At 51.6% G+C, this 24053-nt stretch overlaps 1 protein-coding gene across 1 annotated transcript in view; it reads left to right on the forward strand.

Annotated features, from left to right (window-relative positions):
- LTBP2 (latent transforming growth factor beta binding protein 2) overlaps positions 1-24053 on the forward strand; it is a 72113-nt gene that overhangs the window by 13348 nt on the left and 34712 nt on the right. Inside the window, exons 3-7 of the mRNA XM_084262661.1 lie at positions 859-1105; positions 19147-19328; positions 20597-20767; positions 22358-22558; positions 23225-23493. Of these exons, the coding sequence (XP_084118787.1) occupies positions 859-1105; positions 19147-19328; positions 20597-20767; positions 22358-22558; positions 23225-23493 (1070 nt within the window). The remainder of the gene's footprint in view (positions 1-858; positions 1106-19146; positions 19329-20596; positions 20768-22357; positions 22559-23224; positions 23494-24053) is intronic.

Here is a 24053-nt window from a genome sequence, read left to right on the forward strand (position 1 = left end):
GGAGCTTATACCTACCTTGTGTTGTCTGACAAGGCTTCCTTACTCTTTGGCCAGCCAGCACTTTCCTTCTTTGAGGAAGGACACTGACTTCCAGTGCCTTTTCAATTACTTTTGCTCAGAACGATGAGCCCAGTCCAACCCGACCAAGCTGTGGTTTCCTGACTCTGGCTGTCTGGGCTATAAACCCAATTTGGCATCTGTTGACTTGGGAAGTGTTAGGGTCCAGCATATAATTAATAGCACTTTCCTCCCAGGGTGCAAACTGAAGCTGATGTGCTGTAATTAGGAACACACACAGGCTCAGAGGGTGATTTAGGCATGAAGTTAATGAACTGTAAGTCCCCGTAGCTGCAGAGGAATTTGAGTGCAGTGACTCCAAAATCAGCTGGGGGGGGAAAGCTGTGGGGGGGGAACATGCAAATCAGAGCCCAAAATGAACTAAAGCAAGAAGGTACCATGCAAGCCACTCCCAAGAGGCTGTGATAGTGCTTGGTTGCCTGTCTTCTTGTCCGGCAGTCACTGTCTCCTGTTGCTCTGGGACTGAGGAGAGCTTGGAGAGCTGTGGGCACTGTTGGAGGCTGTAGTGCTCTCTGCAGACCATGCTGCTCATGTTTGAGCTTTCTGAAGTGAGCGTGGCTGGAGGAGAGCTCTGTAGAGACCAGTGGGAAGAAGTGGGAAGAGAAACAAGTCTCTGATGGTAGTGACCTTGTGTTAGGACCCCATGGCCACAGTACCACTGAGACTTTGAAGGCCTGCAGAGAAGAGATGGGGCCACTCTGGTTGTAGTGGCCCACCATGATGCTAAGCACTCTGCCAGGAAACCCCCTGTCCACTAACCACCTTCCTGTGTCTCCCCAGCTGTCTGTGACCCACCGTGCCAGAACAAGGGCTCCTGCAGCCGTCCCCAGGTCTGTACCTGTCGCTCAGGCTTCCAGGGCTCCCGCTGTGAAGAAGTGGTTCCCGAGCAGGAGTACCACCCGCCCGGTGCCCTTGCTGCTGCCTTCCAGCCCCCAGCAAGCTCCCTCCGGAGAAGGACCAGCACAGCGGGGCGGGACACCTCCCTGCGAGGGCCTCAGGCGCCCATCCCGCGGCACGTCCCAGCTGGGTAAGTCAAACCCAGTTCTGGCCCACAGGCCCACCATGCTCCATGGGACCACAGCTTCTGCTTCGTAAGACTGGGCAGCTCAGGTTCTAGAGGAGGCTCCTGCCTGGGCTGTGGGAGCTGGTGGAAGGGGTTTGGGCCCTGCTGTCCCTCCAAAGGACTTGATTTGGCCCTAGGGCTGTGTCACGGTCTTCAGGCACATGCAGGAATGGGACAGGCTAGTGGCTGTCCCACGGTGAAGGAGGACTGTGGAGCTCAGCAGTTTGCTTTTGTCCAGTCAATGTGCAGTAGCAGCAGAGTGGACAGTGGAGGGGAAGTTAAATCTCTTTCCCAAGAGGATGTGTTTACAGCAGTATGTCCAGGTAGTATCCACAGGGAGGGTACCTGGCAGAGGAGATGTGCTATTAAATGCTGGTATGAGAGCAAAGTGATGACACTTGGAGATGTCTCCTGGCAGACCCTAGCCATTACTGAGCCATTTGTTCTATACTTCTGTGTCACCCTGCTGTGGTGTGGGTCTATTTGGTACCTAGGCAGGTGCCTATATATTGGGTATGGCAGCCAATATGCAGCTGCTAGAGCTCACAGAGGTCCCTGCAGGAGAGACTCTGTGACGAGCGTGTTAAGCTCAGAGTGACAACTGTGGCATTATCCAGTCCTTTTTGGGTGAGGAAGAGCTTTCAGCTTCAGCCCACCTGCCTCAGGTCAGCACTGATGTGCTCCTGAGCCAAAGCTCCAACTCCTCCACATGATGTGTTTTGTGAAGTCCCTCTGGAGCTATGGGTTTTCTGTTGTAGGAGGCAGTAAAGTGGGAAAGGCACCTTTCCCTGACTAGCACCTCTGTGGTGCTGGCTGCTCAGTAAGGATGGAAAAGCGGGAATTGTGTCTGCTCAACATACAAAACCTCATGTTTGTTTGGGTTTTTTTAAATCACTTTTGCTTTTCTGTAAAGTCCATGGACATGGGAGCAAAGGATTGCACTGCTCCACCCCTAGTGTTGTTCTTGCTGGGCCAGCAAGGCTGGTTGGTAGCCACCACAGCAGAGAATTTGCATGTGGCTTCTAGCAGAAGTCCCTCAGTCCTAGGTGAGCAGAAATGACAGCAAATTACAGGTGCCTAATCAGGAGTTAACTTCACTTTCTCCTTTCTTCTCTAAGTTGTTTTGACTTGTTCTGTCAGCATCACTTAGAGCTGCCCAAGGAGAGGGCATGTTGCCCTTTGGTACTCTGTATTTCTGCAGGGTTTTTAGCACTTTCTGCTGCCTTTCTGTCTCTTCTGAAACAAAGGCAACACATGGTGGGAGACGTTTCTAGACACTCTCAGCCATCTACAGTTTTGGAGTGGCTCAAATGACTGAAGAGGAATTGACTGACACGAAGCAATTCACTGAAGCTGGCATACCTCAGTCCCCAAATAAAAGGCTGCCTGATGGGAACCAAATCCAGGCAAGGCAGAGGTGATGCTGACAGGGAGAGGTGTCCAAGCCCCTGTCATTGCCACCCCCAGAGAGGCTCGGTGCCTGAGCGAGCACGCAGCCCTCACACGTGTCTGCAGTCCTGGTCACTGCTCACAAGTTTACCCCCAGCACTGACCTCCTCCTACCCCTCCATGCCACTGCTCTATGCACAAGGACTGGAGGGGAGGGAGAGCAGTGCCCTTGGAGATAGAGCACCTGTTGAAGGCTTTTCCCAGTAAAGAACATGACCTCAGGCTCTGTGCAGAGGACAGGGGGCCGCGCAGGCATCGGCAGAGCATTCCTGGCCAGGCAGTCAGACACAGCGTCTGGCGATTGCTGAGCTGGGCTTGCTGAATGCCCAGCTGCCTGCCGTACCTTAAATCCTCTGGCACTGTCCCAAGGAAACAGGACTCCATTAAGGACCATGCCATGCCTCTCCTCCTTCCCTCCCCAACGAGGCTGTGTGAGTATTTAACGTTCATCCTTCATGATGGCCAAAGGTAGGACCCCAGGGACACAGCCACTGCTGGCTGCCTCCTGGACACGTGCTGTGCTGTAGGACCCCAGGGACACAGCCACTGCTGGCTGCCTCCTGGACATGTGCTGTGCCTTTCCTTCCTGGGGAGTGCATGACAGTGCTCTGCAGGCAGGTGTGGGGCTGCCTGCACCCTGGCATCAGTCTACATGGAAACACCTCACTTCAGCCCCTCGGTGTTTTCCCATATATTTTGGCTGCTTGGGTTTTGTCTGTGGACCATATAACATATGGCAGACAACTGGCATGACCTAAAAGTCTTGCTGCTGTTAGATGGGTTGTTTCCCAAATGGTTTTGATTGTTTCCTTCAGCCTGCCAGCTTCTGGGCTAGCTGTGGAGCCTGTAAGAATGAGTGCATGCAGCCCAAAGGCTTGCTGCTTTGCTGCTACGCCTGGCTGTGCCCTCCCACTGCTTCCTTTGCACTGGCATTGGTGCCCACTCAACAACAAACTCTTGCAGAAAAATGAAGGCTATTTTTCTGCCACTTCAGTGGCCTAAATTGACTTATTGAAAGAGTACATGAGGACCAGAAGGACTGGACAGAGTAGCAAGGCTGGCATTGTACAGGGGAGGAAACGTGTGGACACTCCTTTTGGTGGAAGCTGGTTGTTATGTTGGTCATTTTTCCTTATGAAACCATGCTCTCAGTCTTGTCTGAACTTGGAGCCTGCTTCTGCAGTTACAGCATCATCTAGTTCTGTGCTACCAGTATTGTAATTCCTGTGCATCAGTGTCAGGCTTTCTCCATATGACCGGGCTGTAGAAGCAGCATATTGCCCTTATTCTTATATAATATATTCTAATATAATATATATAAGAATATATTCTATATATTCTTATATATGCAAGTACTAGGATAGGTTCTTAGGCACTGCAGACTCAAGGTCCCCTTCACTGAAGTTCAGTTTACTGTCAAGAGGAGAGAGAAACAGGTTGTTTTTTCCAGACCTTGGTCTCCTAACAGATAAGAATGGGTTGTGCTGGTGGGACACTGACTTTTTCTAGTGAGCGAGCCCACCATGTTCCTACAGCAGCTGGCTTGCTTGTCTGATTTGTTGATGAGGAAGAAGGTCTTAGGTTTTTCAGTGGACAGAGATCACTGGTGGTTCCAGGTCAGTGGCTGTGAGAAGACTATGAGATCCAGGACAAGTCACCAGTCCCCAGCCACCGTGCACAGTCACGTTGCTTGTTAGCGAACAAGGAGGAGTTGAGCAAGAGTTGGAGCTTTCAAAGCTCTAAGCTTCATCTTACTGTGCCAAGACGGGAAAATCATTCCTCACATGAGTGAGTTTGCTCTCTCCTTGAGTTTATTTGTGTGTATATTGGCTTTATTTATGTTTGTTTGTGCAGAGGTAGCAATTAGAAGCTCTGAAGTCACCCACTAGAACAATGCTGTATTAGAAGCCATATAAGCATGCAAAACCCCATTAATCCTCCCCAGAGACCTGCTGACTAAGCAGAGAAGGGGTTGATTATCCTCAACTAGCTGGACTCGCTGCTTAAGATGACTGCCACTTCGCTGTGGAGAGTAGCCTGCTCTGGAGGCAGGGAAATCTTTGGGAGCCTGGAGGAGCCTATAGAGCCTTGGGAAAAGCATGATGAGGCAGCTTGTTTTCATCGCCACTTCTGACCTGTGCTCAGGCTCTCCAGTGTTCATGCCTGGAAGCAGAAGTGATGTCTTATTTTATTTATTTTTATTTAGAATTGTAGGGGTTGGAAGGGGCCTCAAGAGATCATCGGGTCCAACCCCCCTGCCAGAGCAGCTCCCTAAGAAATATCACTGAGATAGGCGTCCAGACGGGTCTTGAATATCTCCAGAGAAGGAGACTCCACCACCTCCCTGGGCAGCCTGTTCCAGGGCTCTGTCACCCTCACTGTGAAAAAGTTCTTCCCCATGTTGGTGTGGAACTCCCTGTGCTCCAACTTGCAGCCATTGCCCCTTGTCCTATCCCCACAGACACTGAAAAGGGGCTGGCTGATTCCCCCTGCATCCCATGCTTCAGATAATTATAAACTTTAATTAGGTCCCCCCTTAGTCTTCTCTTCTCAAGGCTGAAGAGTCCCAACTTCCTCAGCCTATCCTCATAGGGAAGATGTTCCAGGCCCCTAAAACCTGTAATTTAAGGGTTGAAAGCCTGAGCATCACCAGTTCTGGTGTCAGCAAAGTAAACCCAGAGCTGCCCTTATCCTAGCCGTGTCATCATAGAATGGTTCTATGATTAGGACTAAAGGAGGAGACATATCCAGCCTCATCTGAGCTCAGCACTTGCCCAGGGGACATGGCTTAAAACACAGGTTGAGCGATGAGTACCACTTCTCAAGTCCCTTCAGCAGGCTGTGGCTCAGCAGAGGTTTAGAGCTGGGCATTGGGGGAGCCTTGTGGGGACTTGCTAGCTGCTGCAGAAGCTGGGAGGCCCCGGTGCTGTGCTGCTTGGAACAGGCAGTGCTCTGGAGAGCAAAATCCTGGGGGTGTTAGAGACCTTCCCAGCATGGCCTAGCTGCAAATCCTCCCTCCTCTTGATCTCAGCCTGAATCTCTGCCCGGAGAAGCAAAAGCTCCGGCGGATGATTGCGCGGGTGGAGCTGCACCTCAGCCCAGAAGCCGAGCTAACTGGAAACAGCTTTGTTTTCCTAAGGCTGGAGTATCAGCAGAATTCCTGTTTGTTTAGCAGGGAGTGGAAAGGGCTTGCCCCCCTGCCCCTGGCTGTCAGGATGGACGGGCAGCTGCCTCTTGACTCGGGGCAGCGTGCGAGGAAGGTCCTGCCGCTGCCACCCATGAAGGTCCTTCCCACGTGAGTGCCAAACTTAAATCTAATCAGCATCTCCACGAGGATGGGATGTGAGTGCTGGATGAGGGCTGCCTGGGAAGCAAGGCATCCTTTCCTCCTCACGGAAAAGAAGAGATGGCTGGGACCTGCAAAGCATTTTCCCAGCAAGCCAGGCAAAGGGAAAAGGACATAGCTGTGGTATAAGGTGCTGAGACACTGTGCAGACAGCTTAATGCAGTTAAGCCCTTCAGGGCAGGGAGCTTCCGCTGAGAGGGCTCTGTTTAGGCAAGGCAGTTGCTGGGAGTTGCCTGGTGTTTTCAGGATGGAAAAGGAAGAAGGCCGAGTTGCAACATGCCCACCTCACTGGTTCCTGATCTCAGAGCCTCCTCTCCAACACTCTGGAGGAGCTATCTCCTCCCTTCCTGATGAGAGGAAAGGCTATATGCAGCCCTTGAGGAGTTGTGGCAAGTGCTCCTGGCCCGGGGACACTGGGAACCTGATGCCAGCAGGGAGGCTCTGCCAAAATCTCTATTCCCTCTCCTGGAAGCACGGATGATGAGAACAGCAGGGAGCTTGCAGAAGGCAGGATCTTGGGTGTGTGGCAGGGGTTGCTGAATAGAGAAAGTATGTTTCCCTCCTCTTGAAAATTGGCTGAAACCAGCTCCTGTTCTGGTGGACAGGTCTGGTATCATGGTCCTTTGCAAAGGAGAGCAGAGCCCAGGGGTGGGTGTGAAACTATCCACTCTGGGGTGACCACTTGAAACATGACATTGAGAACTGTGGCTTGGCAAAACCATCTTGATTAGCTTGCTGTCATTGAGAAGCAGCAGGTAAAAAAAGCAAGCTCACTGCAAGATCACTTGCTTTTTAAAGATGCTGCTCCAAGCAGAGACAGATTTGTCTTAATTGTTAAAGCAGGATCTGGAGCTTTCTGTCTTGCCAGCTTTGAACTTTCCACGTTTATGGGGAAAAGGGGAGCTTTCTTACTGCCTTACTTGGGTTGCAGTCAAGTGTGTGTCCAGGACTGTCCACATTACGTGTAGTGCTAGGCTTGTAATAGCCATGCACCTCCTGATCACACACCTTCTGCTCTTCTGCTCACTTATGACTGCTGCTCACTTTACAGTTATGAGGGTTACAGCTTATTAATACCCAAACAGGAGAGAAAATAAAAGCTGACCTTGGCTGAGAAGCCCCACTGTGTAAGTGCATTCCCATGGCATGGACTGTGGCAGGTTTTCTACCTTTCTTGGGATGAGACCAACCCAGGAGATCCACAGCATGTGATGTTGAATTCCTGGGGTAAAACACCAGTGCCAACCTTGCCTTCTACCACTGCAGCGTGTTTATGCATATTTTCCCAGCAGATAAACCCTAATTGCATCTTTCTAAGGTGCTTCCCTTTGGCAATACACTTTTCACAAGGTGGCCAAGCATTTACGTTCCTTGATCCAGAGCCAACTTCTGTAGATACCTGAGAGCTTGTAAAAAACATTGAAACTAAAAAGCCAGTGCCAGTCCATGTGAGAATATGTGAAAAGAGATTCCACTCAGGGCAATGAGATCTCCATAAGCTCCAGATTTCGGCCCCTCTCCTGCTTTGACATAGTTGAAAGCCCTTGGCAAGGTGGCTGGGAAGCCTGAAGGGAAAACTCAAGCTACCCAAGAGGAGCATAAATGTAATTTTTCTGATATAAAAATACTTCTATTTTTAAATTGCATGATCTACCTTCTCTAGCCTGGCACCAGATACAGTTACTCTACTTTCTAGTGTTTTAAAGCTGTCAGCACCATTCTGGTTTATGTGTTTTATGTATTTACTTTCTAGGGGGTTGCATACGCTTCAGAGCAGCAGGAGGATAGCTGGCTTTTCAGGCTCCTTTTAAACTCCAAATATGGTCTTTACATTAGACCTGGTTCTTCTGCACCTCCTTGGGAGCCATCCCTATAGCTTAATCCAGCCTCTAGGATTTGGGAGAGATTGTTCACATGCACTTTTCCTTCTCACTGAAAGAAAAATGCTGCTACTGTCAGCTTAGTCTGAGGCTACATGTGAGAGAGCAGGGCGCAAGGCAAATGCATTGTACATGTGGTAGGTGAGGTAGTACAGCAAATCCACTTTATAGCCTATTTTATATACTGCACGTATATCATTTGGGACATTTATGACAATACAATTTATACAGCAGTTGTATAAAAAGGAAAGATGTTAGAAGAAGGCTAAGGCAGCCTGATCAAACGCTGGAGAGTTTTCCCCCTAATGCCTGAATTAGGATTGTCATCCAGCTTGCTTTCAGCTCTCTTTGTGCTTATGGATTATGCTGCAGTTTCTCATACCTGATCGTTTGCTGCCTTATTTGGTTTAAGCTGGTACTTAAGCAAAATCAAAGCTGTTCTCATTGGTTTCGAGTGTTTTCCATAAATCACTAAGTACTGGCAGGACACAGGGGATGAATTGAAGCTGAGTTGGTACAAGGAGCAGTCGAAATGGGAGATTTAGGAGTCTTCATATAAAACATGTTGTTCTCCTCTCCTTTCTTCAGAAGCACCCTGAGGGCCTGGTGCTGGATGGGATTGGTACCCAGCTCTCTGCACCAACCCATTTTTGTCTCACTTGTGTGGAGTGTATCTTCAGGGACACGCAGAAACTAAACATATAGGCAGGAACTAAGAGATTCAGGCTGGAAAAATATTATCTGTTACAGCTGATGGGGGGAAAAAAAAATGCTCTATGGGAGGAAGAAACCTGGAAGAAGGAGAGGCTGAGATTTTCCAGAGTAGGAGTGAACAGCAAAATAGGCAGCAGAGAGTAATGCAGAGTGGCCACATACGAACGACCAGCGGCGCTTGGGACTTTGGAGACAAAAGACCCGAGTCGCATGGACTGTTTTCCTGCACACCCTGGGGTCCTGCACTGAGTCAAAGTCCTCTCTATTGCCAGGAAAGATCTTGACAAATTGGAAGGTATCCTGAGAACTACAAAAGGAGGGAGGGAGCTGAGTGGAATGGTTAACAGACCCACATCTGCAAAACTGAGCCAAACTCCAGCCTTGGAGGATGGGGAGCATACTCAGAGGCTGAGGCTATCTGTAGGGGGCAGACAGGGTGTATTAGGTTGCCTGTAGCCTTGGCAGGGTGGCCATGCTAATTTTTCAGCTATGGAGCTTTCTACAGCAGCAAAGTCCAAACTCTTCCAGGGATCTAATGACAGGTTGATAACAACACTGGAGCTCTGCCTTCTCCTTCGTTTTGTAACTGCTTTGCTGAGGAGCTGGAGCCCAGGTGCTGCCACAGCAGGTGCAGCCTTTCTGCCTGCTCTGGGGCCCTTCCCACCAGGGATGCCATGAAACCTGCTCCTCCCTGCTGGTGTGGTTATCAAATACCACATAGGAGAACAGATCTGTGGTCACACTACCCCTGAAAGGACTGGCTTTTCCAACCAGGCATCATGCATAGATGGGCAGGAGCAGACAAGCTCTAGACTTCTGGCTACTAAGCACCTGGAGATGGAGCCAGTGCAGAAGAGTACAGGATAAAATCACTGGAGTGTTTGTTCCCCAGTCCCTGGCAGGGCTCATGGCTGGAGTGGTACAGGTGGGGGAATCCTGTATGTGGCAGGGGATGGAGAGATGTGAGGAGACCTAAATACACTGAGGATCCAAAGGCCAGGCATCCTGCCAGGTGTTCAACCATTATTTTAGATTGAAATATGTGTTCCCAGGATGAGTGGGCAACTTCCCAGCACCTCCTGCTGCAGATGAAGAGCCTCCCCTTCTCCAGATGAGAGGACTACACACATCTCTCCACTCTGTGCTTGTGTGCTGCCACAACCTCTTCACCCCACTCGCACGTCTGGGATGAGAGAGGCTTTGCCTGCCCCTTCTGTGTCCTGTGTGAAGTGGTGGTGGGGGGGTGGTCAGGAAGCTCCCCACACTCCCCAAGCGTGTGTGGGCACGAGGATGAATAGGCTAAAGTGTTTTTTCAGGGCTTTGAAGCTGGCAGCCTGATGGAGGGGGTGAATGTTGCTAGTCAACAAGATGGAAATGAAGCTCAAGAGTGCTTGTTTTCTCCCTGCAACACGGGGGAGAGGAGTGACCTCCCCATGGCCAGCAGTGAGCTTTTCTCTGGCGAACGCCTCTGCAGTAGGTTTCATTAGACAGAGGTCGGACCCTCAGCTCACAGCTGTTGTGTCTTGTGGAGACAGAGAGCCCTTTGGGATAGAGGTCTTGGTGTGCTTGTGGGCACAAGGGCAGGTTGATATGTTGTCCTCTCCTCTTGCATGCCTCTGCCCTAAATCCAGGTCCTTCTCCTGCCAGGCAGGGCCCTGCTGATTGCTGTGTCAGGGGGCACAGGGAAGAGGAGGGGGGCAGTGGAGGCCTTACTGTGGTCAGTGGTGGTGGGGAGGTCATGTTGCATGGGGGACCATCCAGCTCTCCAAATGTGCCAGCATCTTCTGCAATGGTGCAAAAGCTGTGGCTGTGGGGTGATGTCTTGAGTAAGACAGTGTCCCAAATTGAGATCTTCACGTGGTGGCAGCTGTTAGGACACTTCTGAATGGGTCTCTTCCTACCAAAGCATGAGAGTGGCCTCGTAATTGCATCTGGCAACGGTGCTGTACCCAGTGATCGTGTCAGTGAACAGCTTTTGGTAACACACCAGCCCCTGCATGCAGGCAGGGGAGCCAACTGGACCAGCCTTCCCACTGCTTCGGCCCGAAGTAGCGTGCGGCCTTGCTGGGGAGCAGAGGACTGCACAGCTACCTGTCCCCCCTGCCACTCACCACACACGCCACAGGCCAGCCTGGGCGGTCCTGCCAGAGGGGTGGTAGCTCACCTGGCCTCCCTCTCCATCTGAATTGGTGTTTTAGCCTACAGAGTGCGAAAGGTTTGGCCCAGTAGCCTGGCCTGGTTCCTCTGCTGGCTCTGCTTGAAGCTCAGGGTGGTTGCAGGCTGCATTTTGGTTTCTCTGGGAGGCATTGGCCCACGCTTTGGTGCTGGAAACAGGCAGATTGCAAACAGCTCATCACGCTGGGCATTTGGAGGTCACAGTTCTAGGCATCTTATGGGTCAGCAGTAAGGGCTGATGGATCCCACCAGGAGTGCAATCTGCTGCTCCTGGTGACAGGCTGGTGCCGTTGCCCTTGTGCAGGGCATGTTTCTGCAGCTTTGCTGGGCTGGGCAGGTGTTGTTCCCATGCTTGGAGAGCTGGACTACTTCCAGGGAGTCAGTTGCTCACTCCCTAATACACCAGAGCAAAGAAGAGTGCTTGCGGAGTGGCGGGTGGCACGTGTGGCACGTGCGGCAAGGGAAGGGCATTTAATGTCAGCAGAGAGCTGTGCAGAGAAGTGTGAGCAGCCACTTTGGCTAAGGAGCAAATTATACCCCCAGAGACTGCTTAAAAAGAGCCTGCTTGCTGCCTGTGTGCTTGTAGAGGTTCACTTGTGAGATGTGTGGCAACTCCTGAGCAGATAAAAACAGCATCCACAGCCCATCTCCTTCTCCCTCTTTGTTCTAGTGTGCTACATGGTGGGCTAGGAGCCAGCTCAGGTAGCCATACAGCACCAGCACTGCTTTTGGGGGCCAGAGGGAGGAAAAGGCCAGGGTGGAAGTGGTATCGTGGGGCAGACCCCTGGTGCCTTTGCTTGTACATCTGTTGCTGTGGTTTGTACTGAGAAATCCAGAGAAATCTTGCCCAGCCACTGGCACATATGCCAAGTGGAGCAGGAATCTGGAGTTCCCACTGCAAGATGGCACAGGAGATAGCCCAGAAAGAGAGCCATGTGGCCTCTGTGACATCTCCTTGCTAGCCGTGGTGTGGGGTAGCGGTGGCATCTGGGTGCATGTGCTCCCTGAGCACATGCCAGCAGCACTGAGCATGCTATGTGGGGCAGAACACATGTTCCTGCCTGTGCAGCTCTGCTTTGGCAGTGCTCTTCGTGCCGGAGGCAGAGGGTGTTGTCAGTAGTACCTCTGACCGCAGGATCTCTCGAAGTCTTGCAGGGGAAGGAGGATTTGGATGATTCCCTTCCTGCTTGCCCAGTGGCCTGGCAGTGTGTGAGCTGTGCCTGTGGCACTACAAGGTGGCAGGTGAACACGTGAGGGGACACTGTGGCAGCTGAGGTCTGTTGTGGTAAGCAATAGGGTTGCCATTTGCTTTGATGTCCCTCTGAGAGGCCAGCTGCCTATGTCTGGTGTCCCATCTGGCACAAGATCTGGCTGCAGGTGACTGTGAATCAGGCATGAAGGCACCTGGATGGTTATTCCTGTGGCCTTCATGATACACATGAAGTCCTGCTTGGCTTAGCTGTGAAGGTCTTCTGCCTGGGGGAGTCTTGTGGCTGCTTCTCCTGGACAGGAGAACTTCCCTTGCTTCCACCAGACTCTGGTGAGTAGAGGACTCGGAGCTTTGTTGTCTTCCTCACTTGCACATGGGGAACCAGCACTGAAATTAGCTGCAGGAGGGACAGTGGGAAGATTTCAGAGCTATCTCTTCTCCACATGGGAATAATAAACTGAGCCAGGACTTAGAGACATAATGTGGGTGGGCTTGAAGTCAGGTGCCTTGTATGGTGTGGTTTCCCCCCTCCTCTCTGAGTCCTAACAGAGCTGTCTTCCTTGTCAGCATGTTTGTGAGCTAATTGATAATAAACTTGAGTGCTCTCTAAGCAATGCCTCTCCTGTGCTCCAGGGCCTGGAGCCTGAGCCACGAATCCCGTCTGCCTGCTGAGGAACCTGTTTGGAGTCCAAGAAAGGGGAAGTTTCTGGTCTGTGGTCAATTTGCTGCTTTCCAAGGCTGGCTGCTTCTCCCTCCCCCTGTAGACACAGACACTGGTGTTTAGGCTGCCCATTCTTCTGCGATGCTTTAGTGGAAAAATCAGCAACTGCTGAACATTACAAAGGGGGAAGTGAATCACTGATTTTGGTCCCTGTGGCCCCAAATGGGGAGGGCACCTAGCCAAAGGGACGAGCGGGCGGACAAGACAGACACCGAGTAGATTGTCTGGCGTTTAAAAACCAGGGGAGAACCTGCCTGTTGTCCTGGCAGGTTATCAGGGGCTGAGCATGACTCAGCCCCCGTCCTGGCTGAGACCTCTTGCCTTGGAGCTGCATGTGCAGGCTGCTGCTGCTGCTGGAGGAGCTGGGGGGTGGACTTACCAGCCCTGCAGTGGCTGCCCTCCCTGGGACCCTGTTCCCAGCACCCTGCCTCTCCAGGGGGCTAGTGGCAGCTGTCATGTCCCAGGCAGCAGGTTGGTTGTCGTTGGAGAGGTGGAAATTATTGAGCTCGGGCCCTGGGATGGGGGTTCCTGGGCTCTGGGTGGATGGTTCCTTCTCTGAGGGTCTCTTATCTTTAGTTTTGTTTTGGCCAGTGCTACTCTACTCTGTCATTGCCCTCCTGGGACTTTCCCTAGGTTTTTAGGGACTCTATCGTCTCTCCCTGATGCTCAGCAGGGTGCAGATTTGTTTCCAACTGAAGGAGTAATTATCCAAGCCTCATCTGGCCAACCCTTGCCTTGTCTTGGGGTTAGCACCCCTCCCTGCTGACCACACTGTCCAGGATTCAGTCTCTCCACAGTGCCTCAGCCCATCCACCCTGCTATGGCCAGTCAGGCTTTGGCTGGGGAGAGGGTGAGGCAGGCTGGATGAAAGACCAGTAATACTCCTGTGGCACTTGGCTCTGCGTTTCCTTTATGCAAACACAAAAAAACCTTGCTAGCAATCTGGCCAAAGTCAACAGCTGGATGAAGAGCGGTCGATAGAAGCTCAATCCAGGAAAGACTGAGGTGTTGCTGCTGGGGAGAGGGAAGTGCTTTGAAAAGTTTGCCACCTTTGCCTCCAGCCCCAAGGAGGATGCCTGGCCTTAAAGCCCTAAGAGGAGCCACAGCTGTATACCCACCTGGATTCCCTATATCTTTTGCTTACCTGGAGAACCATGGCCATTTCTCTGTGATCAGAGGTTTGAAACATGATTTCTATTTATAGTGGGTTGGAAAAACAATAATGTTTTTTCTGGACCCCGTGGTCTCAGTGATTTAGACTTGATTATCGTGATTCTGTACACCTACTTTAGAAACTGCAGGCCTTAAGAAAAACCCTGTGGTTGATTCAGAAAGCAGCAGTCCTCATGTTTGTCTGTGTGGTTGCTAGAAGCCTGGCAGCTCAGTCTTCTGTTTGCTGTCCTCAGGGAGAGGAGAGATGCCACTCACCTCCTCTGGACAGGGAACCTTGCAGGTTTGTCTGGGACTGTGCAGGAGAGCCATCATATCTGGGAAATACAAGATTGGTGTACCCTCTCTAGCCTGCTGTCTCTAAAGTAAATATAGAGCAGGGTGTAACCAGTGACAGGACCTATTTAAAGTAAAGCTTTTATACACAGGCTGTGGGAGCACGTGCAGTTCTCCTGCTGGATGTCACACGGGTGTCATCTGGATCCTGCAGGGATGTGGAGCGCTAGAACGTAAGGGACCCGGTTTCCCTCACTTCTCCTGACTTCTGGTGTGTGTCCTCAGGGGCTTATGGGGAGTCCAGGTCCTTGACTGAAGGTCTCAGCCCTTCAGCTGTCAGCCTGGTAGAAATCAGCAGGAACACACTCATCCATTCTCCTGGAAGGAGAGAGCACTGCTCCCTCTGCCTTCCCTCCTTGACCCGTGTTTCCCCTGGACCGCTGCTGCTGTTAGCCAGACACCGCAGAGGTGCGTGCCCCCAGGACATCCCAGAAGGAGAGGTGTCCTAGGAGTCTGCACACTGTTTCTGCCCCACAGACTGTGCCTGACACAGAGAAAGCTGTCAGCAGCTCTGATGGATGAAGAGCAGGGAAACCAGCTGCTTGGCAGGCGGTCGCCTATAAAGGAAGAGACCACTGCCTCTTCGCAGAGATCTGCGCTGGCCACGTGCCTGGCTGGGAGTGGAAGTGAGTAATCCTGCATGGAGAGAGGCTGTAAGGCTGAATGAATGTGAAGCCCGGGGACTTTAAATGTCCCAGAACATAGTCATTGAGGTCTCAGCCTCCTCTGCCTCCTCACTGCCCCTTCCCTGAGCAGATGGAGGCGTGAAAATTGGGCGCACAGTCGCCTGTTTCCCATCCTCACTCTTACCCTTCCTGTCAGAAGAGAACTTAGGGCAGTGCAGATCCCTGTGAAGTGGACAAGCTCCAACCATCTATATTAAGATCCATCAGATGGTTAGGGGTTGCTGATACCTTCTGGGCAGGTCTGTGCTGATGTAGTGAGCTCAGTCTGTTCCCTGAGACACACACACCCCCCCCTTCAAGTTCCCCTCTGCCCAGCATGGACTGACTGAAGGTCTGGAGAGGATGAGCTCTGTTTTGTATCCCCTGACTATGAGCCAGCTGCTTGGCGTGACTTGGGGATGGGTTGGGACTGACAAACTGAGATGGAAAGACGCCCTTTGCCATTGATTTCTGTGGCCCCGGGTAGGATGTTGTTACTCAACTCAGTCTACAAATCCCATAGCTCATCTGCCTAGAATAGAACCAAATAAACAAATTAATTCAAAGCAAATCTGCCTTCCCCCCCCTGCAATATACACTGGAATGCTTTGCCAACGGGGTCCCAGTAGAATGGCTTTTCCTCAAGTGTTGCAAGCCATGGAGTAATGTTCCTCCTCCATTTTTCCTTTGTGGAGTTGGCACTGCCCCTCACACTCAATGCATACAGTCCACTTTTCTTTGTAACTGAAATGCTAATGTTTATGTGATTTAAAGCCCTTCATATGCTGTTTTATGGGAGTTTTTTTACAAAATCTGGTGATCCTGGGAATCACAGGAGTTGTCTCTAAAGCCAAGGGTGGAATTCCTTCAGGCAGTCAGTGGGTAGTATCCAGCCAAGCCCTGCTGCTTACATGTAGTGTGCTCCTTCCTTAAGGATAGATATGATGTGAATATCTTCAAGTGCAAGAGCTGATATTTCTCTGTGTTATGCCACCAGTCACCTTCATCCAATGACTCTACAAAACTCAGACCTGAAGTTGCCCTCAAGTGACCAGTGCTAGGACAGGGAACATTGCTGGGCTGAGGAACTCTTACCTCTTTTCCTTGGGGTGCTTCCCTGAAGACATTAGAACCCCAGCAGCGCTCATCCATAGGACTATGCTTGGGGTGCCTCACCAGAGTTCAGAGAAGCCTGAGCTTCCAGGGCTTGGTAGCTCTCACCTAGCCTCCCTAGAGCTCCATATAGCTTTTCCTTTGTCACTAACAAAAGCAGAGGTAGCACACAATGTAAGAAAGCAGTAGGTAACAGAAACCAGAAGTTTGTTTATTGGCAGCAGGGCTGGATTAGTAACTCAGAAACGTGTGGGTAGCTCTTGCCTGGTGGACATAGCCATCAGGGGTAGGTGGTACTCTGAAGAATCGCAGGAGAGCTGCTGAAAGAGGTTGTTAGGGACTGAGGTAGGACTGAAATGAAGTTCAGACTTCTCTGCAGTCATTCTAGTTAGCCTTCCTGCTTATTGAAAAACAAGTACCATTTGTTATCCTCACCTCAGCTTAGATCTTGATTTTAAAAAGGCAACAAATGGTTTTATCAGCAGGTAATAATTTCATTACCCATCTGTGCTCTGACCAATCCCACTTGCTCTGTCTCCATCCCTGAAAGACGTGTAGCCAGACTCCACTCCAAACAGCATCTGAACCTTCAGCTGGCAAAGCTGGATGTCTGCCCAGCAGCATGGGTTACCTGTGCTGCTGCTCCTCAGGACTCCTGGTCACAGCTCCTCTGAGCAGCTCAGCCACTCATTCCCAAGATATTCCCACATTACAAACAATGAGGTAATAAATATCTGGATCAGGGACTGCTGTCTTTGGGATAAAACCACTCATTCCTGGATTCCTACACCTCAAGGCCAGACAGAATCAGTAGATAGAAGATAATCTAAAATTGTCTGCAGGACAGGGCAGATGATACCTCTCTAGTTGTATCTGCAGTGTGACAGTGATGTCATCTTCCAGCAGCACGCTATCCCCTGCTGAAGCGATGGCACTGGGAGTTGGGGAATCCACTGCTGGGGCGTGTTTGGTAGAAGGAAGAGAGCTATAGCTCTGTGTGTGGGCATAATTTCTAGTTGGGAATCATTTGGGTTTGATTTTGCAGATGTTGTTTCAAGGTTTGCCTTTCTTGGTTAGATTACAAGGCTCTTTGTGCCCTGTGTTTTGTTCCTGTGAAGACACCTGTGCCCTGTAATCAGAGCAACCCTTCAGCTTCTTTTCGCTCAATTGAAGAGATACTTTAGATTTGTTACAGAAAGGCCTTTTCACCAGCCCTCAAATTACTTCTGTCATGTCTTTTCTTGTTCCTTTCCAGTTTTACAACATCCCTTAGAAGATGGGACATTTTAGCACACACACTCCCTGCTGTGGTGAGGATGTGTAGGGAGGCAAAAATACCTCCTTGTCCCTGCAGTGTTTCGCTGCCCTGATGTCAGGGCATTGAAATGACAGTTGATATATTAATTGCTTGTCATTACCCCCAAAAATCTTTCCAGAACTGCTGGTTTCCAGGATGGTCTCCTTCCATCTGCAGCTGCTGCCTGCATTCCTTCTTCCCTTGAAGGGTAATTCTGCATTTGGCTCTATTAAAACCCCATGTTGCTTGGATGGATGTGCCCTCCACAGTGAGCCAAGCTGCTGTGTGTGGATGGCTCTGTTCTCATCACGATACACCACGCTGCAGATTCCTGTGTCAGCAGCACACATTATCAGTGTCGATCCTGTGTTTATTGTGAAACAAAAATATTTATTTCCAGATGAAACCCTTGAAGCGTGCCAGGCCTCGGGCTGATCATCCTGGAACCCATCTAATCCCCTCCCCAGCGACAACTGCTTCTTGTGTTCTGTCACCCAGCCAGTTTGTTACTCAGTTCACATGTGCCTGATTGATTGACATCCTCCTGCCCTGCTTAGTTTTGTATCGGAACACCCTGGGCTCCCAGCCCGCCGGTGTGCGCGTACGCGGCCTTGCCAATGAGGAGAACGGACTCCTCTGACAAGAGTGGTTCTCCACAGACCCCACTGACTTGACCTCACTTCTATATTCCTCTCTTTTAGTTCCCAATTAATTGCCCTGTTCATCATCTTTTCCATTCTACAGTTCAGGGCTGATTTCATGCTTAATGGCTGACAGTTACCCTATATATTGCGCTTGACCTGTTTGAATACCAGCGCAGCATTAGCTCCCTTTCCATCTCCCCAAATCTTACCATTATTCCAAGCTATCCAAGCCAGGAATGTCAGTGAGCCAGAGCTGCTGTCAGCCAACTCTCATTGCATCATCCACTCCCGTTGACTTTGGAAACACCTCTCCTGTGCTGGCTTTGACAGGGGAAAATGGTGACAACCGTGAAGTGGGATGGACCTCTCTGGGCAGTTCGGTGGGACAGAGCTAGTTTTTGCCCCAGCTCAGAGGTGGAGGTGTTGGACAAGGTATTCAGAAGACCTGTTGGTGCTTAAGTTTTGTTGCAGAGGAATCCAAGGAATGGACTTTCAAAGCAACACAAGGGGCATATGGGCAGCCAGCATACTTTGGCCCCTGTTGTGCAGAGCCTTTTTCCTTGCCAGTGGTGCAGGTGAGAGTGAGGGAGACATTTCCTGGTAAGCACAGAGCACTCTCTTGGAGGCTTAGTGCTGCCAGGCAGTAAAAAAGAATGGGAGCAAGTTCAGTGGGGCAGGATGTGCTGTTCTGTGGGCTTAATGCAAAGAGCTCAGCCTAATGGTCTGCATGGTTTTATCACAGAGTGTAAGAAGTGTGACCTTGTCAGCTGGATGGTTTATCCATCCTTAGTCGCCAGATAACACCAAAAGCCATAGATGAAGTTGCTGCAATAACTGCATTTACAGGAGTGAGTTCTTGGTCATTTCCTTTTGTTTGTGACTCCTGTGGGGACAGGTTTTGTTTATTTGCTTGTCCTGGCTTCTCTTCTGACTGCCTTGCTGTTTTATCAGTCCTCATTTTGGATGGGAAGGCAGGTCCTGAGAAGGCTCCCACCATAAGAACAAACTGATTTGGAGCTGCTTGTGTTTGCCTGGGGGAGGGATGTGGTGGGGCAAGGAGCAGGCCTGGAGTGTGTTGGGCAGGCAGAGGTGCTGCAAGGCAGTGAGGGAGTCCCTGTGGTGGGACAGCTTGACATGACAGTATGAGGAGGGAATCTTGGTGAGCACTATGCCCTTCCTGGCACAGTCCCTCAGGCAGCTTGGCAGTGAAGGTTGCTGCAGGGCATGCCAGTGGACAGGCAGTGTGGTCAGCACACCCACCAGTTCATTTTTTTCTCTTCCACAGGACTCAGGGCAGGATTGGCTCTCCTGTCTCCCCCCAGCACACAGGGCCCTCACGCACTGTCCGGCGGTACCCAGCCAGCAATGGCCAGCTCACCTCTAATGCACTTCCCAACGGGAATGGACATGAGCAGAGCAGCTCTGGGCCACAAGCAGTTTCCCAGGAGCACACCTTGTCTGCAAGGGGTAAGGCGTCCAGGGCTTCTTGTTGGGGTGTCCTGGGGAAGGGTGATGGGGTGACTGGGGATCCCCAGCAAATTCTGGGCTCCCAGGACTGGGTGGGATGGAAAAGGAAGGTCAGTATGGGCATTGCTGAGCTTGGTGAAGAGCGAGACCCTACCAAAGGAGGGTAGATCAGGGGAGCAAAACGCTGACAGCAGGGGATAGGAGACAGTGGGATGTGACTGGTGCCTCCCAGAGGCTTTGAACGTCACCCCAGCACTGCAGCAGCATCAGCTGCTCTCAAAGGGGATTGCCTCAGTCAGGAGGAACCATGTCTCCCAACTTCCTCCTCACTCTGAGCAGCCCTCGGGGTCAGATTGTGCAACCACTGCCTAGTTCTTCCCTTTGGCTGTCCCCTTGGTGCCTTCTGACATGAGCAGGGATCAGGCTAGGCTGCTGGAACGTGCAGTTGCTGAAGTAGACCCTCAGCAGCTCCCCAGCTAGGACAGATGCAAGCTGTCTTCTGCAACTTGGCTCCCCCTAAAGCTGTACTTCCCCAGGGAGGCACCGTGTGGCATCTCAGCCCTTATGAATGTGGCTGTGAGCCTAACTGAAGCTGTAATCTGAAAGCGGGGGTTGAGATGGGGAGAGCTGGGGGTGAGCACACCAAGGGAGGTGCTGTTACAAACAGCTGTCTCTCTGGTCAGGGATGGAGGGCTATGGTATCTGGTTCATGGTCACACAGTAGTTCTGCCTGTTGTCCATTTTCCACAAGTCCACAAGAACTCAAGAGTCCCATTCTGCCCCGTATCTAATGTGAGGGTGGTGAGGGACCAGGAGAGGAGTGCAGGTCCACGCAGGAGATCAGAAGGCACTTAGAGAGAGATGTTTGTTTTCTCAAGCCCTGATGTTGTCTTTTGATAGATACCAGTGTGGCTGTTCATGTGGGAAGCCTTCCAGTGGTTTAAGGGCAGCCAGTCTCTTGGCTACTGACACAGCTTGAGAAGGAGTATTGCCTAAAGCAGAAAACCTCTTTATACTGGAGTTAGTGCATGTGTCCCTCCACAGAGAATTATGCCACTACAGCTGGGCAGGCAGGGCATGCTGCTGGCCATTTTTCATGTATTAGCAAACCCTAATTGATGCTGGAGGAGAGGGCACAAGGAGGGACACTGTCTTAGGGAGAGAGAGCCCTCTTTTCTCCATGAATGCCTTGGAGTTTCAGCTGCAAGTTACCAGCCCCCTGGCCTGGAGATGTGCTTTCCACTTAGCACTGTCCTTTTCTTTCATAGGGGCCAACCTGACAGAGAAGATTAGGAAGATAAAAATTGTCTTCACACCCACTATCTGCAAGCAGACATGCCATAGTGGGCGCTGCTACAACAGCTGTGAGAAAGGAGACACCACCACTCTCTATAGCCAAGGGGGGCACAACCACGATCCCAAGTCCGGCTTCCGCATCTGTGAGCACCTGAAGACCCCCAGACCATCTTCTTGCCCGTTCCCCTACTCTCCTCATTCTCCCCTTCCTGCCTCTGCAGACTGTGGGCTTGGGCTGCTATAGGGATGGGAGGAGATGACCTTTCCCAGTGCCTTGGAAGATGTCTCCTGTGGGTCTTCGGGGCTTACTCCATCTCTGTGTCTGGGGGGGGGGAGAAGACAGACTTTGCCTCATCGCTCTCTTTCCTGGGCAAGCAACTTCTGTTTCCATCCCACCCTAGGTTGGGGGGACGCGTGTGTTTGAGTCAGGCCTGCAGCCAAGCCTCACCACCCCCTCCTTCTTAGAGCCAGCTCACTGCTTTTGTTGGCATCCAGACTTGGGGCTGACTTTCATCACCTAATTTCCTCCTGTTCTCTCCTTTCACTCACGTGGCAGCCAGGAGAGCTGGCTGCAGGTTGCAAGCTGTTCCTATAAACGGGGCTGCTGAAACCTCTGCTCTCCTTCCAGAGCCTCTGGGATTGCTCATCGGGTCCCTGGGATACCCAGCTGTGGGTTGGGCACATCCTCTTGGAGCCAGTAACCTGGAGGACCCTGGTGGGACTCATCCTCTGAAAGCCTCTGTAACTCTCAAGTTCTTCTAACACTGAGAGAGTGCAGAGTGGGGCTGTGGTGAACACCAGCTGATACTGCCTTCACAAGCATTTCTGCCTAGATCCAAAGGCACAAAGTCCAAAGATGTGTCTCCTCACCCCAAAACTGATTGCTGGGCTTGAGCAAATGAACTTGGATAGGGTGGGAGCTCATCCTCTGGGATGAAACTAACAAACCACCCTGGGATGTGCAGCAGCAGTGTCTCTTCTCACGCTGGATTGAGTCAGGATGATGTGTCAGGAAATCTTGTGCCTTGCTCAAATGTCATTCACACTGAGAGATGCTCTGGATTGCTCCAAGCATCTGATGAGCCCAGAAAAGACGTGACTTCACTTTCATCTGTGGATGCTTTTTCCAAGCCTGTGCAGACAAATTGCTCCTGGTTCTTTTGTCCCACTCCGTGCGACTCCCACTTGAGCTGTTGGCAGAGCCCAGGCTGGCCAGGAGACAGGCTCTGAGGACGTGGCTCTCTGCCCATTCTTTCCTCCTGCCTCTCCTATCCCCACTGAGCTCCCTTCTGAGTCGGGAGTAAAAACCCTGCCAAGTGGGGAGGGGTGATGCAGAAGAGAAGGAATTGTGCTGACTCGGATGCTTGTGGCTGCCTTAGCTCTGGCCCCACTCTGAGGGATCCTGCTGTCCCAGCATCACCACCTTGGTCCTAGGGGGCTGCCCTGCAAGGCATGAGTGCCCCAGGCTGGCAGTGGCCCCAGAACCCAAAGGAGGACCTGTCACCTTCAACCCACAACTCCAACCCTGAGCAGAGCTCAGGGAGGACCCCAGATTCTCCACCCGCTGTTTGCTGGTGTACAGCAGGGACCCCAGGCTGCCTCCAGGCTGCAAGTGCTGGGGCTGCCCCTCAGGCATCATGGGGCTAGCGCTGGCCCAGATGGAGCTGCCTGGCTGCCCACCAGCCACCCCTTGGCTAGAGGCACTGCTAAGCAGATCTCTCTTTGCCTTGCAGACTTCTGCCAGATCCCCTGCCTGAACGGAGGGCGCTGCGTGGGCCGGGATGAGTGCTGGTGCCCCTCCAACTCCACAGGGAAGTTTTGCCACCTGCCAGCTCCCTCTCTGGAAAAGAAGCAAGGAGGGAGAGGTCCCAAGACCCCAGCTGGTGGTTCCATGAAACACTCCACCTACACCCTGCCTTTGTCCAACCAGCTGGGTAAGCATGGCCAAGGCCTCTAGACCTGATGGGGCAACTGGTATAGAGAGGACCCCTCAAAGCAACGCTTTACTCTTGCAAAGCCATGCCCTGGGGACCATAAGGCAGCTGGGGTGGTGGGTGCAGGAAGCAGGGAGCTTGGGAAAAATGCCATGGGGAGCAAGGGATGGACAGGGTTAGTGCTGGTGCAGGTGGGAGAGGTGGGTCTCAAGTCAGAAGATCCTCTGAACTCCTAAACTTGTGCTGGAGCTAGGTTAAAAGGTCATTGTTGCCACCATTTCTGGTGTTAGTGGCTCCCTGCCAGTGCTAGATTTCTCTGCCAGAAGCTCCAGACTCCCTCAAACTTCTGAGTCCTACTTGGGTGCTCCTCAGATCGTCATTAACAGGCCCAAGGAGGTCACTATCTCCTTACGCTTTTCAGACCAGGTTGTTAGAAAAGTGGTTTCCTTAGTTTCTGAAGGGCTCTGATTGCTGTGGGGGTTTTTTGGTAGGTTTGTCCTGTTTTCAGGCCAGAAAAGCATTTTCTCTTAGATGCACTCTTCCTCTAGATTTCCTGGCAGGGTCAGACTACCTCTTCTCTGTTTTGAATTGTTTGATGACAAGATGCTCTTTGGGTGCCAAATTGTTGCTGGATTGTCACAACTGTGGTATAAACTCATCTTCCAGCTTCCCTAAACCCTTCCCTGGTGAACGTCCATATCAACCACCCTCCAGAAGCCACTGTGCAGATTCACCAGGTGGCCAGAGTGCGTGGTGACACAGAGGTGTCAGAGGAGAACAGCGTGGAGGCAGTGCTGGTGCCTCAGCTGGCTGCCATGCCCTGGTACACCTACACCCATGGGAATGGCAACAGCATTGCCACAGAGGGCAGCCAGCAGCAGCAGAGAGCCCCAGGGCTGCTGGGGAAGTGTTTTCGGGAGGCTCTCCACGGGCAGGTAAGGGGTCACCCATCAAGTATGTGTGTGGAGAGATGTTTCTTGTTCTGGGGTAGGGGTGAGTTGGCTTATGGGGCATGGAGGGTGGCTTTTCATTGCATGAAGCTTTTCAGCATCAGCGTGGGCATCACCCAGGTGCTGTGGGCATGGATGGCAGTGTGTTGGGGAGGTACTTGGGCAGAAAAAAACCCCCTGTTTTAGCCCATCAAGGAGACCTGGTTGCCTTGCCCCCCGATTAGGCTGTGCCCTGGGGCAGCCCAGCCCAGACTTGATGGCTTTCACACACAGCCTTGTTTAAAAAGGGTGCCCTATTTATAGCAACATTTACAGCCACGCTCTGCGATTATTGTAGGAAACGTATAAAACAGGGGAAAATTCCTTTCCCTCTCAGACTAGAAATGCAAGTCTGATTTCCATGGAACGATGCCTTCCCGGGCAGCCCGGCCGGGGCTTGGGAAGCAAACGCACGTGAGGGGCTTTCTCACCCCTGTCCTCCAGTCATCGTAATGTCTTATTTTGTCTTTCCCCATATGTTTCTCTTGCGTCACTGGAAAAGCATG

Source organism: Gallinula chloropus (genome assembly GCF_964237585.1).
Source record: "Gallinula chloropus genome assembly, chromosome: 4".
NCBI lineage: Eukaryota > Metazoa > Chordata > Aves > Gruiformes > Rallidae > Gallinula > Gallinula chloropus.